This window comes from Cricetulus griseus, chromosome 4 (genome assembly GCF_003668045.3).
Source record: "Cricetulus griseus strain 17A/GY chromosome 4, alternate assembly CriGri-PICRH-1.0, whole genome shotgun sequence".
NCBI classification, from domain to species: domain Eukaryota; kingdom Metazoa; phylum Chordata; class Mammalia; order Rodentia; family Cricetidae; genus Cricetulus; species Cricetulus griseus.
The window spans coordinates 93,948,609-93,963,217 of record NC_048597.1 but is presented as its reverse complement, the minus strand read 5'-3'; the positions used below and the strand labels follow the sequence as shown (position 1 = coordinate 93,963,217).

At 47.2% G+C, this 14,609-nt stretch overlaps 1 protein-coding gene across 1 annotated transcript in view; it reads right to left on the bottom strand.

Annotated features, from left to right (window-relative positions):
• Myo1h (myosin IH) overlaps positions 1-14,294 on the bottom strand; it is a 38,117-nt gene extending 23,823 nt beyond the window's left edge. Inside the window, exons 1-11 of the mRNA XM_035444171.1 lie at positions 14,163-14,294; positions 11,887-12,002; positions 10,038-10,236; positions 9,182-9,262; positions 7,150-7,329; positions 5,036-5,134; positions 3,716-3,829; positions 3,315-3,386; positions 2,391-2,510; positions 1,037-1,104; positions 595-700 (exon numbers count right to left, since the gene is read on the bottom strand). Of these exons, the coding sequence (XP_035300062.1) occupies positions 595-700; positions 1,037-1,104; positions 2,391-2,510; positions 3,315-3,386; positions 3,716-3,829; positions 5,036-5,134; positions 7,150-7,329; positions 9,182-9,262; positions 10,038-10,236; positions 11,887-12,002; positions 14,163-14,288 (1,281 nt within the window). The 5' untranslated portion in view covers positions 14,289-14,294. The remainder of the gene's footprint in view (positions 1-594; positions 701-1,036; positions 1,105-2,390; positions 2,511-3,314; positions 3,387-3,715; positions 3,830-5,035; positions 5,135-7,149; positions 7,330-9,181; positions 9,263-10,037; positions 10,237-11,886; positions 12,003-14,162) is intronic.
• Between the last annotated feature and the right edge of the window lie 315 nt (positions 14,295-14,609).

Genomic DNA, 14,609 nt, shown 5'->3' with positions numbered 1-14,609 from the left:
CCAGCACACACATCATGTGGCTTATAACTGCCTGTGACTCTGGCTCCAGGGGACCTGCCCCCTTTTCTGGCCTCCACAGGCACCTGTGCTGAGGTGCCCGTCCCCACAGACACACACACACACACACACACACACACACCACTTAAAATCTTTAGAATGATGCTTTTGGGGCCAGCAAGATGGCTCAGCAGGAAAAGGTGTTTGTCACACAAGCCTGATAATCCTCAATTTAATCCCTGGAACCCATGTAAAGGTGGAGGAAAGAACTGACTCCATGAAGTTGTCCTGTGACCTGGCATGTGCACCTTCACACATATCATGCAGACACATACACAACACTGCAACTTTAAAATCCTTCACTGTTACTTCCTAAATATCCCCAGTATTTCCCCAGGGGAGAACTAAAACCCTCAATCCAGGAAATTCCCTGTGAAATAATGTTTCCCAAGTGAATGTGGTTGTGATGGGGTGAAGCTGGGGACTAGAGCACATCACTCGTGTGTCCAAAGCCCTGTGCCCACTGCTAGCCCTGTGCCCTCCTCCCTCTCTTCTCAGATACAGTCACTCAAACGGAGAGACATGGCCAATGCTCACCTCGATACCTTCGGATTCATACTCAGCCTGCTCGGCCTTCAGCGTCCTCTCTATCAGCAGCTGCTGCAGTTTCTCATTGCAGTAATTTATGCAGAACTGTTCAAAACTAGAGGCGCAGGGATTTTGAACATGCAAGTGATACAGATAGACCAGGCACAGCCAACCCACGTTTTGGTGAGTACATGACTCTTATCTACAGAGCGTTCCGCTAATAAACAGGAAGAATCAAGTGGAAACAGGGTCAGGTGGTTTATGGTTCTGCTTCTGGGTCAGTGTTTGAGTGGCTGGGTAGAGCACTTGTCTAGAACAGTGTGTGAACTGAGGGCTATGGTGATCTCTAGTTCCAGAGACAGGAAAACCAATTCCAGTTCCTTAACCATGGCGTAGACTCTGACTAAAACTACAAAGAGGCAAGCACAGCAGACAAGCAGCAACAACTCACCCATTTTTGTCGAAGACTTCGAAGCCATAGATGTCCAGCAACCCAATCACAGTCTTCTGGGTGAAGTCCTAGTGGGAAAAAAATGCATGCCATCAGCTGCTACAGCTGTGGCTGGGGATGTCTGTGTAGCTCCCAAAACTTCATTTTTCAAACATTTATTTTGTGTGTGTGTGTGTGTGTGTGTGTGTGTGTGTGTGTGTGTGTGTGTGTGTCTGTCTGTGTGTGTGTCTGTGTGTGTGTCTGTGTCTGTGTCTGTGTGGCTGTGTGTCTGCCACCTGTTTGCAGGTACCCACAGAGGCCAGAAGAGGGTGCTGGATCCCCCAGAGCTGGTGTTACCATCAGCTGTGAGCTGCCTGACATGAGTGCTGGGAACCAAACTTGGGTCCTCTTCAAGAGCAGCAAGGCTGTGGTTTCAGTGTGTCTCACCAAAGTTCATATGTCAGAAATATCTTCAGGTGCATGTTATCGGTATTTCAAGGACAAGGTCCTGAGGAGGGACCACCAATATGAAAAGGCTCACCAGCACATTCCACCTCGCCATGCCATGTCCTCTGCCATGTCCATGTGCTGGGAGAGACTCCATTAAATGAAGCATGGTGCTCTCAACTCCCCAGCCTCCAGAACCCTGGGCTAAGAAAACTTCTACACCTTTCCATCACCCAGCTTGTGGAGCTCAGTTATAGTCACAGAGAATATGCTTGTTATTATTAAAGAGTTATATTTATGTGCGTGTGTGTAAATGCCATGTGTTCAGATACACACAGAGGCCAAAAGGGGCTATCTGGGTCCCCTGGAACCAGAGTTACAGGTGGTTGTGAGCCACCCATTGTGGATGCTGGGAACTGAACTTGTGTTCTCTGCTGAGCCATCTAGCGCTGCTTGTTATTTTTAACTGGACACAGCGGGCTCTTCTGTCTAAGTGAACTGAGATGCTGCCTCCCCAGTCTGTATTCTGCATCCCAGGCCTAGAGTCATGCCTTGATTTCTGGCTTTAAGAAAACTTCCATCTTATCTGATTCCATTTAAAAAGGGAACTTGACCTAAGCAGGAGTTTGGAGGTCAGCTGTGTGTTCTTAGACATATTCAAATCCTATGGCTGAGGAAAGTGGATGCATGCACCCAAAGCCATCTGGTATACCCCAGGTGCTTGTGGATACTAGACTTTGCGAAGTACTGCCAAGCCATCTGGTATGCACACATGTTGGCCTACTGTGTGCAAGGCATTGGTAGACCCAACAAGACATTGCCCCTGCCCATGAGGAGCTTACAGTCCATCCTTCAAAGCCAGTTTACTATGATGATCATGACATCACCACCTTAGTGACAGCAAGAAATGCAACATGTATTGACCCACCTTGTTGACTAGGGAGGAATTGATCTTGTTGACCAGCCAAGTAAATGTCCGTCCATAAACGGCCTTTGCCATGGCATCTCTAGCGTAAACAGAGAGTTCTACCGTCAGTGGGCATATCACCTGGAAGGAAGGGCAAGGTATGTCATTACAGACACGAAGAGCCCCACCCCTCAGTTTTCACACTAGTCTTCCATGGTGACTGAGCAGAGAATACAAGTTAGGAGACCAGGACCCAGATGCAGTCCTGGTGTCCTGGCGTGTGTGGACTCAGCTTGGTGCAGAGGCGGGAGCGCTGACAAAGCACGTGAAGAATCACACAAAGGACAGCTGTCGTGCAGACAAAGTGACAGGTGCCATAAGGAGAAAGGCGAAGTCAAGGCAGGTGATCAGGGGAGAAGCCTTGATTCAGGGCTCTGGGGGGCTAAAGGATGAAGGACAGGGAAAGGTATTCCCGCAGAGGGAGCAGTGCTTGCAAAGACCCTGTGAAGGAGGCAGCAAGTAGGAGACATGAGCTGGTATGGCGGGTGTAGGGGGAGAAAGGGTGGGGATGCAGGGAGAGGGGTGGGGATGAAGGGTAAGGGGTGGGGGGATGGGAGTGGCTGAAGGAATGGGGAGGGGAGGGGTCGAAGGAAAGGAGTGGGGATGAAGAGGAAGGGGTGAGGTGAAGGGGAAGGAGTAGGGGTGAAGGGAAGGGGGGAGGGGGCTGAGGGATGGGAGGTAGGAATGATTAATGGGGGATGGAGGAACAGGAGATGGAGAAATGGGGGTGTGGGTTTGGGGAGATGAGGTTGAGACCCCAGCAAGAGCTGAACTACTCCGGGCCTGGCGGGCTGGATTTGGGGATTTGTTACCCATACCAGAGAGCTACCATCTGAGTCAGACAGTCATGGGTGGGGGACACAAATCTCCCCATTGCCATTTCACCTCCTCTGTTTTGGCTTCAATCTTTCTGTGGGTAAGAGCTTCCAGGAGAACCACCGGGCAGACCCCCAGGAGCTGTGTGAAAGAATTCGGTCTTCAGTGACCATAAAGAGTATTGTGTCCTCTCCAAGTACCCCAGAGTCCCCTGCCCTCATCACGGTGCTTCTGGGAGAAAGGGGCCTCAATGAACCGGCTATGGTGGTTCACTCCAGTAATCTCAGCATCCAGGCTGAGACAGGATAGTGCCAGTTCAGGGCCAGCCTAGGCTACATAATGAGATCACAGTTTCCTCTACCCTTCCTAACTGGCACCAGCAAAAGAATGTGGTGCTGGCCTTTTGGGCTGCTGTGGACACCTGGGGACTAGGCTCCTCACTCCACTGCTCCTCAGAAAAGCAAGGTCACCTTGGCAATCCACTTGATTTCGTGTGTGTCCGGAATGCTGGCACAGCCTTGTTTGTCCCCCTTGAAACAAATGTTGCCCAGGTGTAGAACGCTGGCAATGATTCCAAAGAGGCTCTAGATATGTAGGCAGGCAGGGGACAGTGACAGTGGGGTCAGCAGCACCTCCTTGACAAATGGCATTGAGATATCTCCTCCCCCAAATCCCAGCCCAGATCACAGAGCCAGTGGCCTCCTCCCTGGAAATGGGCTCTGGTCACTTACAGTACTTATTATCTTAATGAGGAATCTGGGCTGGAGGGGAGCCACTCTCAGCCCCCAACACAAAATATATAAGCACATAAACATTTTATAGAAGCAGTTTATAAGCTGCGTGTGATGGCACACACCTTTAATCCCAGCACTGGGGAGGCAGAGGCAGGTGGCTTTCTATGAATTTGAGGTCAGCCTGATCTACAAATTGAGTTCTAGGACAGCCAGGACTGTTACACGAAGAAATCCTGTCTCTAAAACCAAAACACCCCTATTAAAAAGCAGTTTATAAAACACACTCTCATCTATCAGGGGTAGTGTATGCCTGTAACTCTGGCACTTGGGAGGCTGAGGCAGGGGTATCACTGGAGTTCCAGACTAGCCTGGCCTTCATAGGTGCTGTCTCAAAAACAAACTAAACCTACAGGTAAGCCATTCAAGTTTCAAATAGTGTGTCTCAAATATTATCATTTTATGAAACTACATTTTTGGCCCTTGAAAGATAAACAGATTTATAATTAGAATGGAAAAATCAGAAAGACAAAATTCTATTCAATGTTTACCCATGATGCAATTTGTTTCAAAATTGAAGAGTAAATAGAGAATAAATGTGCAAGCCCAATGGATCTAAAGTTGAGACTGGACTTAACCTGGGAGAAGAACCATGTCACCTCCCTCTATACAACACTGGAGAATGTGAGTTGACAGTAAAGAGGCAAAATGCTCATTTTCTATTTGAATAGTCTGTGACTGGTTTTTTAGAATTGTTTCATAAAGTCCATGAAAATTTGTACTGAACATTCCTCACTGTTTATCTCAAAGTGCTTGCATTACAACATGACCTCTATTTTACCCTATGCATGTTCATGCATGTGCATGTCATATGCCTGTTCATGGGTCCCAGGTCTCTACCGACTGTGCCATCCCACAGCCATACCTGGGACATGACTACTTACCAGATCCTCCAGCCCTGACCCGTGACTTTATTTTCTGAGTCCAGTGATCCTACAGTGACCAAACCACCAAGAAAATGGGGTAGTTCCCACCCAGACAGAAGCCCAGGGCCTTTACCTCAAGGTCAGCTTCCGTAAAATCAATGACAGAAAAGGCATTGGACACAGTTTTCCAGTCATTTTTGTCATTGATAGGTGACTCTCTGGTACAATGACCCTGTGATACAATTGGATCAGTTAGGGACATTTTAAGGAGAGTTGAGTGTGCACACACCTGTTATGCAAAACCCACTTCTGAAATGTCCCAAACTGTAGACAAGATTTTAAACTGCCTAGCAGAGATCAGATGCCGACAGCTTATTTTCTCTCCTCTTCTCTTAAAAATGACACCTGCAAGGCCAGAGTCAGGAAACAGCCACTTTAACTTTTCTTCCCCGATTAATAAAGGGTCTCTCTGTGAAAACAGCTGTTTGGGTGTGGTTTGTGCCTAATCTGGGGTCTGGGAGGAATCCTCCACTGTGCAGTAGTCCCCTTCAGTTAGACTGGCTGGAAGTGAGCCTCAAGGGTCCTCTCTGGTCTCTGCCTCCTCAGTTTTGACATGGATGCTAGAGATTCAAGCTCAGGTCCTCACACTTGTGTCAACTGTTTTACTGACCAAACCATCTCCACAGCCCCCATATCTTCCTATAGCAGCATGTGTGTTGTATTTGGTCATACAGAGGACCTAGAGACAACTTAGCATGTGTGGGAGGATGCACAGGTCATCCACAAACACTTTAGCATTTTATGTAAGACTTGAGCATCCTTGAATGTTGTCATCCATGAGGGGTCCCAGAATGGATCTCCGTGGAACCTCAACAGCTGTCCTTCCCACATGACATCTCCTCCTGCCCCCTGCGGGTGAAGCATGTGCAGAGCTGTCCCTTGGAGACATTTCCCTGAATTTGCGGGGCATCAGGAAGTAGATTAAAAGCAAGACAAACTGACAAAGCCAGTGGGGCATATGGGTCTGAGTAAAGCAATAGGGCCAGGGGGGAAAATCCTATAAAAATGAAGGTGTTGTCTGTCTGTCTGTGTCTCCAAGACAGAGTTGTAACTCTCAGAGGGAGGACAAAATGTTTGGGGAAGTGACTGAGGTTTATGTCACTTCACTCTTGTTCCAATCAGTCCCCCCTGGTCATGAACCAAAGATGACACAGGCATGTGGCTATGCTGGGAAAACCAGGTCCTTAAGAAGAAATGCAAACAAGCCCAAATCAGTTGCTGTGTTCTAAGACCCAGCTGCAGGCTTATCAGACCCAGGACGTCATCAGGAGATGTTTTGCTCTTTCCATTTGGCTTTGTTTTTAGTCTTTCCTGCCATTCTCCTAAGGGTTCTATGAAATGCTGTCCTCATTTTGCAACATTCATTCTGTAAACCTTTGCCCTCTCTCACCGGCATGCTGACCTCTGTGCAAAGCCAGGCCAAGTGAGAAGGAAGGTGGGGGGGCTTTGGGCAAAGAAATTGGGATCAAATGCTTCACACAGCCCGGGTATCTTAGGCTGCAGAAAAATTCTTTGTAGTTAAACTCCAAACGTCTGTCTGACAGCACTAGTGCCCAGGCCCACACACAGGGACAGCCGGAGCACTTTTGGCTTAGCAGCAGAACTCTGAAAGTGGAAGGCAGGGAGCTGGGCTGAATTCTTTTCAGATTGGTGGACAGGGACAGAGGGAGACAGCAATGCCCGCCACTCCTGCACCAGCAACTTTCACCTTGACTATGCTCCAAATCTAAGGGGAGTGTTTTGACGCTGGCACTGAAAGCTAGGGCTCTGCATCCTCAGCAGGTGCTGGACCACTGACCTGTATCCTCAAAACATGGGCACTTACACCTTAACAGCTCTGGCAGCCCCATCCCACTCTGGAAGGACCAAATCTAAATATCTGAGGGTTGGCTCCAACCTGTTTGTTCCTTTAGTTGGTACTGGGTTTTGAACCCAGGGCCTTGCACATAGGAGGCCAGAGCTCTACTGTTGGTGTTCCCTATGTTTCTAAGATTGTTCAACCGAATCTAATTTGTACCAGGAATTAGACATTGGTTTGCTTTACCAAGTTGAGATGACTGTTAGGCACGAGAGAATATATGTTAGTTTGCTGAGACAAGTGTCACGAAGAAAGGTACAACCAGAACAGCAAACACCCCAGGCCCCTCCTCCCAAGGGCCATCAAAGCCAGGCATTGGTCCTTCTAACCTGTGAGAGGTACTTGTACAGCTGGGGGTCTTGCTCAAGTCCCAGGGAGGTGAGGCGCTCCACCTCACCACCCGCTAGCAGCTGGTAGAAGATGTGGAAATTCCGCTCCCCGTGGTTTTGATAGACGACACGGGATTTTTCGATTAAGTAACTGATGATATGTCCACCTACCGGAACACCCTTCAAAACAAAAAATTCGAGGTGATGACTATGACAAGCCCCTACCACTGCGGACTTGACCAACAGCAGTGGTCTAGCTTAGGGTGGTTTTTTGGGGGGAGAAGGGGGTCTCAGTAGCAGACTGGTTTCAGCTTTATTATGTAGTCCAGGCTAGCCCTGAACTCACACTCTACCTGCCTCATCTCCCAAGCGCTTTGAGATTTGAATGAATAACAATCTCCCAGCGTCAATGATTGGTGTTTCCTAGGCTCTGCTTTTGCCCACTCTGAGGTCAGAAAGATACTTTCTCTGCTTGCCTTACCTTCTAATGTTTCAGACCACGGTCCATCATGATAATTTTAAAATAACTTAAAATTTGTATGTACGTGTGTACCAGCGTGCACATGTGCCGTAGCTTGTATGTGGGAACAGAGAACAAACTTTCAAAGATTTCACTGTTCCCGTCCACCATGTGGGTTCTGGGGATCCAAGCTTGGCCATCAGGCTCGTGTAGCAAGTGCTTACACACCAAATCATCTTGCCAACCTACACTATTTTTGTATATGGCTCAAAGTAAATCTATTTACTGTATGTGAAATTGTCCACTTTAAGTATTTAGTTGTGTGTGTGTGGGGGGGTCATACTCATGCTGCAGCACTTGTATGGAGGTCAGAGGACAACTTTCCGCAATGGGTTCTCTGCTTCTACCATGTGGGTCCCAGGGATCAAACGTAGGTCCTCAGGCTTTGCTGCAGGCCCCTTTCCCCGCTGAACCATCTCACCGGCCCTGTTCACTTTGGGATATTTGTAAGGGGAGACTGGTAAAACAGTATCCCAGACATTCCTGCTGTGTCTTTGAGTAGACGAAAAGTCCTCTCTCGTGTTGGGTACAAACAGGTGGCACTGTGAGCTCTCGACATCCATAGTGTGATTCAGTGCACCCCCATACATACACACACATACATACACACAACACACATAATACACACACACATACATACATACACACAATACACATAATACACACACATACATATATATATGCATATATACACACATACATGCACACAATACACATAATACACATACACACATCATACATACATATACACATACATATACACACACATACATACATATGCATACATACACACATACATACACACAATACACATAATACACACGCATACCTACACACATACATACATACATATACACACATATATATGCATACACACATACAATACACATAGCACACACACATACATACACACATACATACATACACATACACACACACAATACACATAATACACACATACATACACATACACACACACAATACACATACATACACACATACATACACATACACACACACACAATACACATAATACACACACACAATACACATAATGCACACCACATACACATACACACAATACACATAATACACACACACATACATACATACATACATATACACATATATATGCATACACACACAATACACATAGCACACACACATACATACATACACATACATACACACAATACACATAATACACACACATACATACATACACATACACACACATGCATATATATGCATACATACACACATACACACAATATACATAATACGCACATACACACAATATACATAATACGCACATACACACACATATACATACACACATACATACATACACACACACACATACATACACACACACACATACATACACATACACAGATTTTTTAAACATTATCCTGACCCTGTATTTTCCTATCACTTGGGTTAATATTGCCCCTTTCCCAAAGTTTCCTGGGTAAAGGATCCCTAAGAGCCAGCACAGGAATTTCAGCATACCTGAAAGTCAAATTGTATGTCCATGTATTTTCCAAATCTGCTCGAGTTGTCATTCCGGGGTGTCTTGGCATTTCCGAAAGCCTTTGAATACAAATGTCACACAGTGTGACTTTGGCTCACTATGCTCGGCAAGTCCATGTCCCCAAACAACCTGCTCATTATGAAAATGGAGGGCGGTGGGAGGAGCTAAAGAGGGAAACCATATTTTATCTTCTAAAAAACAGTCCTTAGCCACAGAGGATCCAGTTCTAATGCTGTATTTGAACACAGGGAAAGCGGGGGAGGGTGGGAGTCCCCCTAGAGGGCCTGAGGAGATTATTAGAAATCAGCTAGGACAGTTTGTGCGGCTTCGAGGACGCAGTTGGCAGCCTGTCACCACACCCTTTTCATACCCAAAGGCCAGTTGCAAACCCGTTTAGCAGAGCATCTCTTACAGTCAGGGCAGCCACAGAGGGGACAGTGACTTGTTCTGCACCAGCCAGCAGGTTGGTGCATTGTGGTAGAAGTGACAACCCAGATGATTTCAATTAGAGGTAAATACTAGTCACCTGGGTTTTATACTTTACTAATCCCATGTACTGTTGTCATTCGTCATCCTCCCACCCAAGGCCTCTAGAGACTCCTTACCCTGAGCAGACACACTCCACAGCTGGGATGATGGCTTTGTTGAGGCCTGCTGGATGACATCCAAGCCTGCCCGCCTCACTTCTAGGTCATGTCCCTACTTTGACAATGCCTGTCAAGCCCCCTTTCTCAGTAGTCACATGCCTATTTCTACTGCTGTACCCGAGCAGAGGACTCCTTTTCCTTGGGGGCCTCCTGGAAGTCCCCTCAAGGGGTCCTCAAGGCCACTCACCTCCAGGATTGGGATGGAGAGCAGCAGTCTGTCCCGGGCTATCTGGAGTGACTCAGTCATCGGGCAGGTGACTGCAAAATACTGGAGGATCTTCTTGGAGGCCTCTGTCTTCCCAGCCCCACTCTCTCCAGAAATGAGAATAAAGTGGTTGTTCAGCTCCGAGCACATCATGCGGTAGGCATTGTCAGCGACGGCGTAGCTGGAGGGGGAGTGGACAGAAACACGCTGGTTCTTTTTTGTTGTTGTTTGTAGGGAGATATTTTTGGCTTACGCCTGGCTGGTGTTATCTGAATAAAGAAACCTTAGCCATATGGACTGCAGATTGATCTCTTCAGTTGTTTGTTTTTGTTTTGAGACTGGGTTTCTCTGTAGCTTTGGAGGCTGTCCTGTAACTCACTCTGGAAACCGGGCTGGCCTCAAGCTCAAGGAGATTCACCTGCTTCTGCCTCCTGAGTGCTGGGATTAAAGACATGCGCCACCACTGCCTGGCTGCACGCTGGTTCTTAACGAGGCTAGTTTGCCCTGGCTCTAATACTACTGAGCAGAAAGACCAAATACTAGACTGTGCCACCTCAGAAAGACCTCTCTGCCAGGGTTACCTGAGTGGCCTGGTACAAAGAGCACTTAGTGACAACCTTCAGTAACACAGGAGTTAAAGGCCAGGGACACACTTTCAAAATCTACCCACGTGATAGCCAGTGATAACTGCAAATGTGACAGAATCTAGAATCACCTGGGAGGTGGGAGGGTCTGTGCGGGATTGAGGGGAGAAGATGATGCCTGGAATCTTGGGCTGTGTAACTAGGGACAGAGAGCTGAGCAGTAGCGAGTGTTCAGCGCTCTCTGCTTCCTGATTGCCGATGCCATGTGACCAGCTGCTTCCCGCCCCTGCCTCCTTAGCTTCTGCACCATGATGGACTCTGCCCTTCTCCCCTGAGTTGCCTCTGTCATGAGAGTTCATCACAGCAACAGAAAAGTAACTGAGACAGCTTAACTGACCTGATTCTAGAGATTGAGTCAAACACACTGCCCACCACACCAAGCTGTACCTCCAGCCCCATCAAGTTTATTTTTTTATACATTTACATTTCTTTTGAGAATAAACCCAGATGCTAAGTCACATCCCTGTAAGACATTCCACTAACTGTAGGTAGAAACAGCATCTGGCCTAAGTATTAAATAACTCCATAAATACGATAAAATGCTGTTTTCTCTTTTCTCAACACCTGGGGTTGCAGGAGAAACCAAAGATGGAAACCTCTGATACAATCAGCCCATGAATTGAAACTACCACGAGCAAATTTGAAGCGCTCCTGCGAGCTGGTGAGCTCAGGGTCAGTGGTGGAATCATTGGTGGTACTGATGAGGAAAAGTCTGTAGATGTTTTAAGAGGAATGGCTTAGCCTCCAAGACACATGAGGGGAGAACTAGTCTAGAAGTCAACGGCAGAGGGAAGCAGAAGGCTGAAAAGCACATTGTGCAAGCTAGGCAAGAAATTGCACAGGGCCAGACCAAAGGCATCCTTAGCTGCAGTGACTCTCAAGCACCAGCAGGTGGCACCACAGCGGCAACATCCCAGAGAAGATGACTCACGTTTCTGAGGCTCCACAAAGATCCCTCCTCTTGTCCATTTAGGCTGAGATGCTAAAGTAACCTAACATTTTCTATTGCTTTGACATGCAAGAGTGCAAGACGTAAAGAAGCATCCATCACGGAGGTGGGAGGATAGATGGACGGACAGACAGACAGGCAGACAGGCAGACAGACAGGAGAATGTGAAAAAGGAAGAGGTAAGGAAAAATATATGCTGAGGAAAAGGAAACTGGGTCCCCTGGGGGAAGCTACTTACACATGTGGAGGTAGTTCAAAAAAATTAACCCCTTGATAAAGTTCCATCTGGCTGGCAGTGTAGATGCCCAGCTCCTGGTACGGGTTCACAGACACTAGCAGCGTCCCGATGTATGTCTGAAGAAAGGGAACACACCATATGTAATTAGTGTCCCACATTCAGACCCCCAGGGGCTGACTCCACAGTGGGGATGTAAACCAACAAGTGTGTGGTTTGTTGACGCAGAGCTTGTGTTCAGAGAAGTGAGAGCACACAAGCAGCCCAGGCTCATCAACATCAAAGAAGTGTTCAGAGGTGTTCAGAAAGAAGGCAATGAGCAGGAAAGCTGCATTAGCTAGTGGGTTTCCAGAAGATTCCATCGAGGAGCAGACATCTGTGTTGAAGCTTGAAGGACAAAGAGCTAGTCATGATCAAGAAGTGTGCTTCAGGACAAAGGGTCCAGACAGGAGGGCTGACAGCACTAGGCCAGTACAGCTAAAGCCCCTGGGTGTGGGGAGCTGGGAGAAAGGAGAAGAGGCTGTCAGAGAGAGGGCCCGAGCACTGCAGGAAGTGGTGCCCTCTTCTAAATATAATGGGTAGGGGAGATATACTCTTTCCCAATGAAATGAAGACCAGACTACTACTCTCTCATAAATGGATGTTCCTGAGTGGGCGCCTGGACCCAATTAATGCTTCACAGATGCCTTTCTGAGTGCTGGCTGAACATGCAGGGCAAGCTTGCTTGCCTGAGCTCTACAGCCCCACGCAAGCCTCCCATCACCATGCTTCTCCAGACTTCATCTGTTGTCTCTGTTCACAGTCAAACTGTTCCAAGTGTTTATGTGTGGGATCTAACCCCTGACAAAAGATCCCTTGGAACGCCATCATAAATAAATGAGGCATTCTAAGGTCCTAATGCCAAAACAAAAATACGTGGTTCCCTTTGAAAATGTGTGGGGTGCTTTCAGATTCTAAATTTGCTGTTCCACACCATGGCGGGAAGACATCTACGCCAGACACACTCAAACCATTGCTGCTGACTTTTCTAATCACTAGGACAAAAATCACTGGGCACCCAGAAGAGAGAAGGTATTTTGATAAAAATTCTCCGCTACTTTAATCAATGTAATCAATGGCTCTGAGGGTGTGAAATTGTCTCTGAAGTTCACCCACTGAAACTGGCAGACCTGATGAGCCTAATGTCCCATGTCATTTACACTTTACTTATAGAGAAAGTTTGTTTCCATTCTTACAATTAAGGGTGATAATTTTTCAAAGTCAGGCTTGAAAAATTTAAGAAATTTTTTTTCTGAGCTGAAACGATCAGCAGTTAAGAGCACTGACTGCTCTTCCTAGAGGTCCAGAGTTCAATTCCCAGCCACCACCTGGTGACTCACAGACATCTACATTGGGATCTGATGCCCTCTTCTGGGATAAATGTGTACATGCAGATAGGACACTCATACACAAAATAAATAAATCTTAAAAAAAAAAAAGTAGAGCATCTGCTTTTTAAAGAAAAAGAATAAAAAAGATTTTTTCTAGTAACATTGATTTTAACACATTGGATTTTAATATATTGTGTATATATATAGCGCGCGCGCACACACACACACACACACACACACACACACACACACATACAAAGACAAGTATTTTTGTTTCTGCTGCAAACCCCACCCAGGTCCCTGCACATGCCAGGCAGGATAAGACCTGTCGGTGATGGTTTGGTAAAAAGCTGTTTCCTTGGTCCTTGAAGACTTACAGCAAAGGTGATCTCCTAGTTCTCAGCTGGCATCTATTCCTCTTGTTCCAAAAGTCTCTCCTTTAAGGAACCCTGTCCCAGCTGTCAACCCACTTGCATCAAGGATGCTGGGACTTTACTCTTTCATTCCAGAGTGACCCAACCTGACCAATCCAATCCCCATTAAGGCGGGCCAATCAGAGCTAGCATCTGCTCTGGACATCTGCTAGAGATGTCTCCTGGAAGACACTGCTCTCTTCCTGGAAACAACACTAAGCTGAGGAATCAACTGTCGCCCTGATGCTCAGCCAAGAGAAGTTGCATCAGGAGGAATCGGGTACAGTGAAGACAGAGCAGTGGCTGCCGGAAACCCTAGTCTGTTCCTAATTTCTCAAACTACGTAGTAAAATGATGGAGCGTCTCCTGTGGCCTACGGTTCCTCCGGTCTATCCCGGCTGGGTGGAGAGCGCCCCCTATATGCCCTTTGTGGTGAGGTCATTCAAGGTCTTCCAGGCTGTGCACAGGGATGGGACAGCTCAGGACAGTTACATACATAGATAAGGTTCTCTCTGAAACGCTTCCGAAGATTCTCCAGGAAGGCAGATTCGCTGGTGTAGGCATCCAGTAGCACAAAGTCCTGCACTCCGACCTTGTCCCGGGCCGTGAGCGTCCCTTCCATGTGCAGACGGATGTGTCTCTTCCTCACTTCTTCTTTCTGTGGGGAACAGAACATTCCTCAGCATCCCATTCATCCAGAAATGTCGGCTGCAGTTCATTTATCCAGAAATGTCTAGTGAGTCTAGTATATCCTTCCGTATATATGTTTCTCTTATTGGATGATGAACAAAACACTGATTGGCCAGTAGCCAGGCAGGAAGATAGGCAGGGCTACCAGAGGAGAATTCTGGGGAGAGAGGCAGAGAGGAGCTGCCAGGGGGGCGCCATGTAGCTACCAAAGAAGTAAAAGGTCCGGGTCTGGGCATTCTCTAGTAAGCCAAGA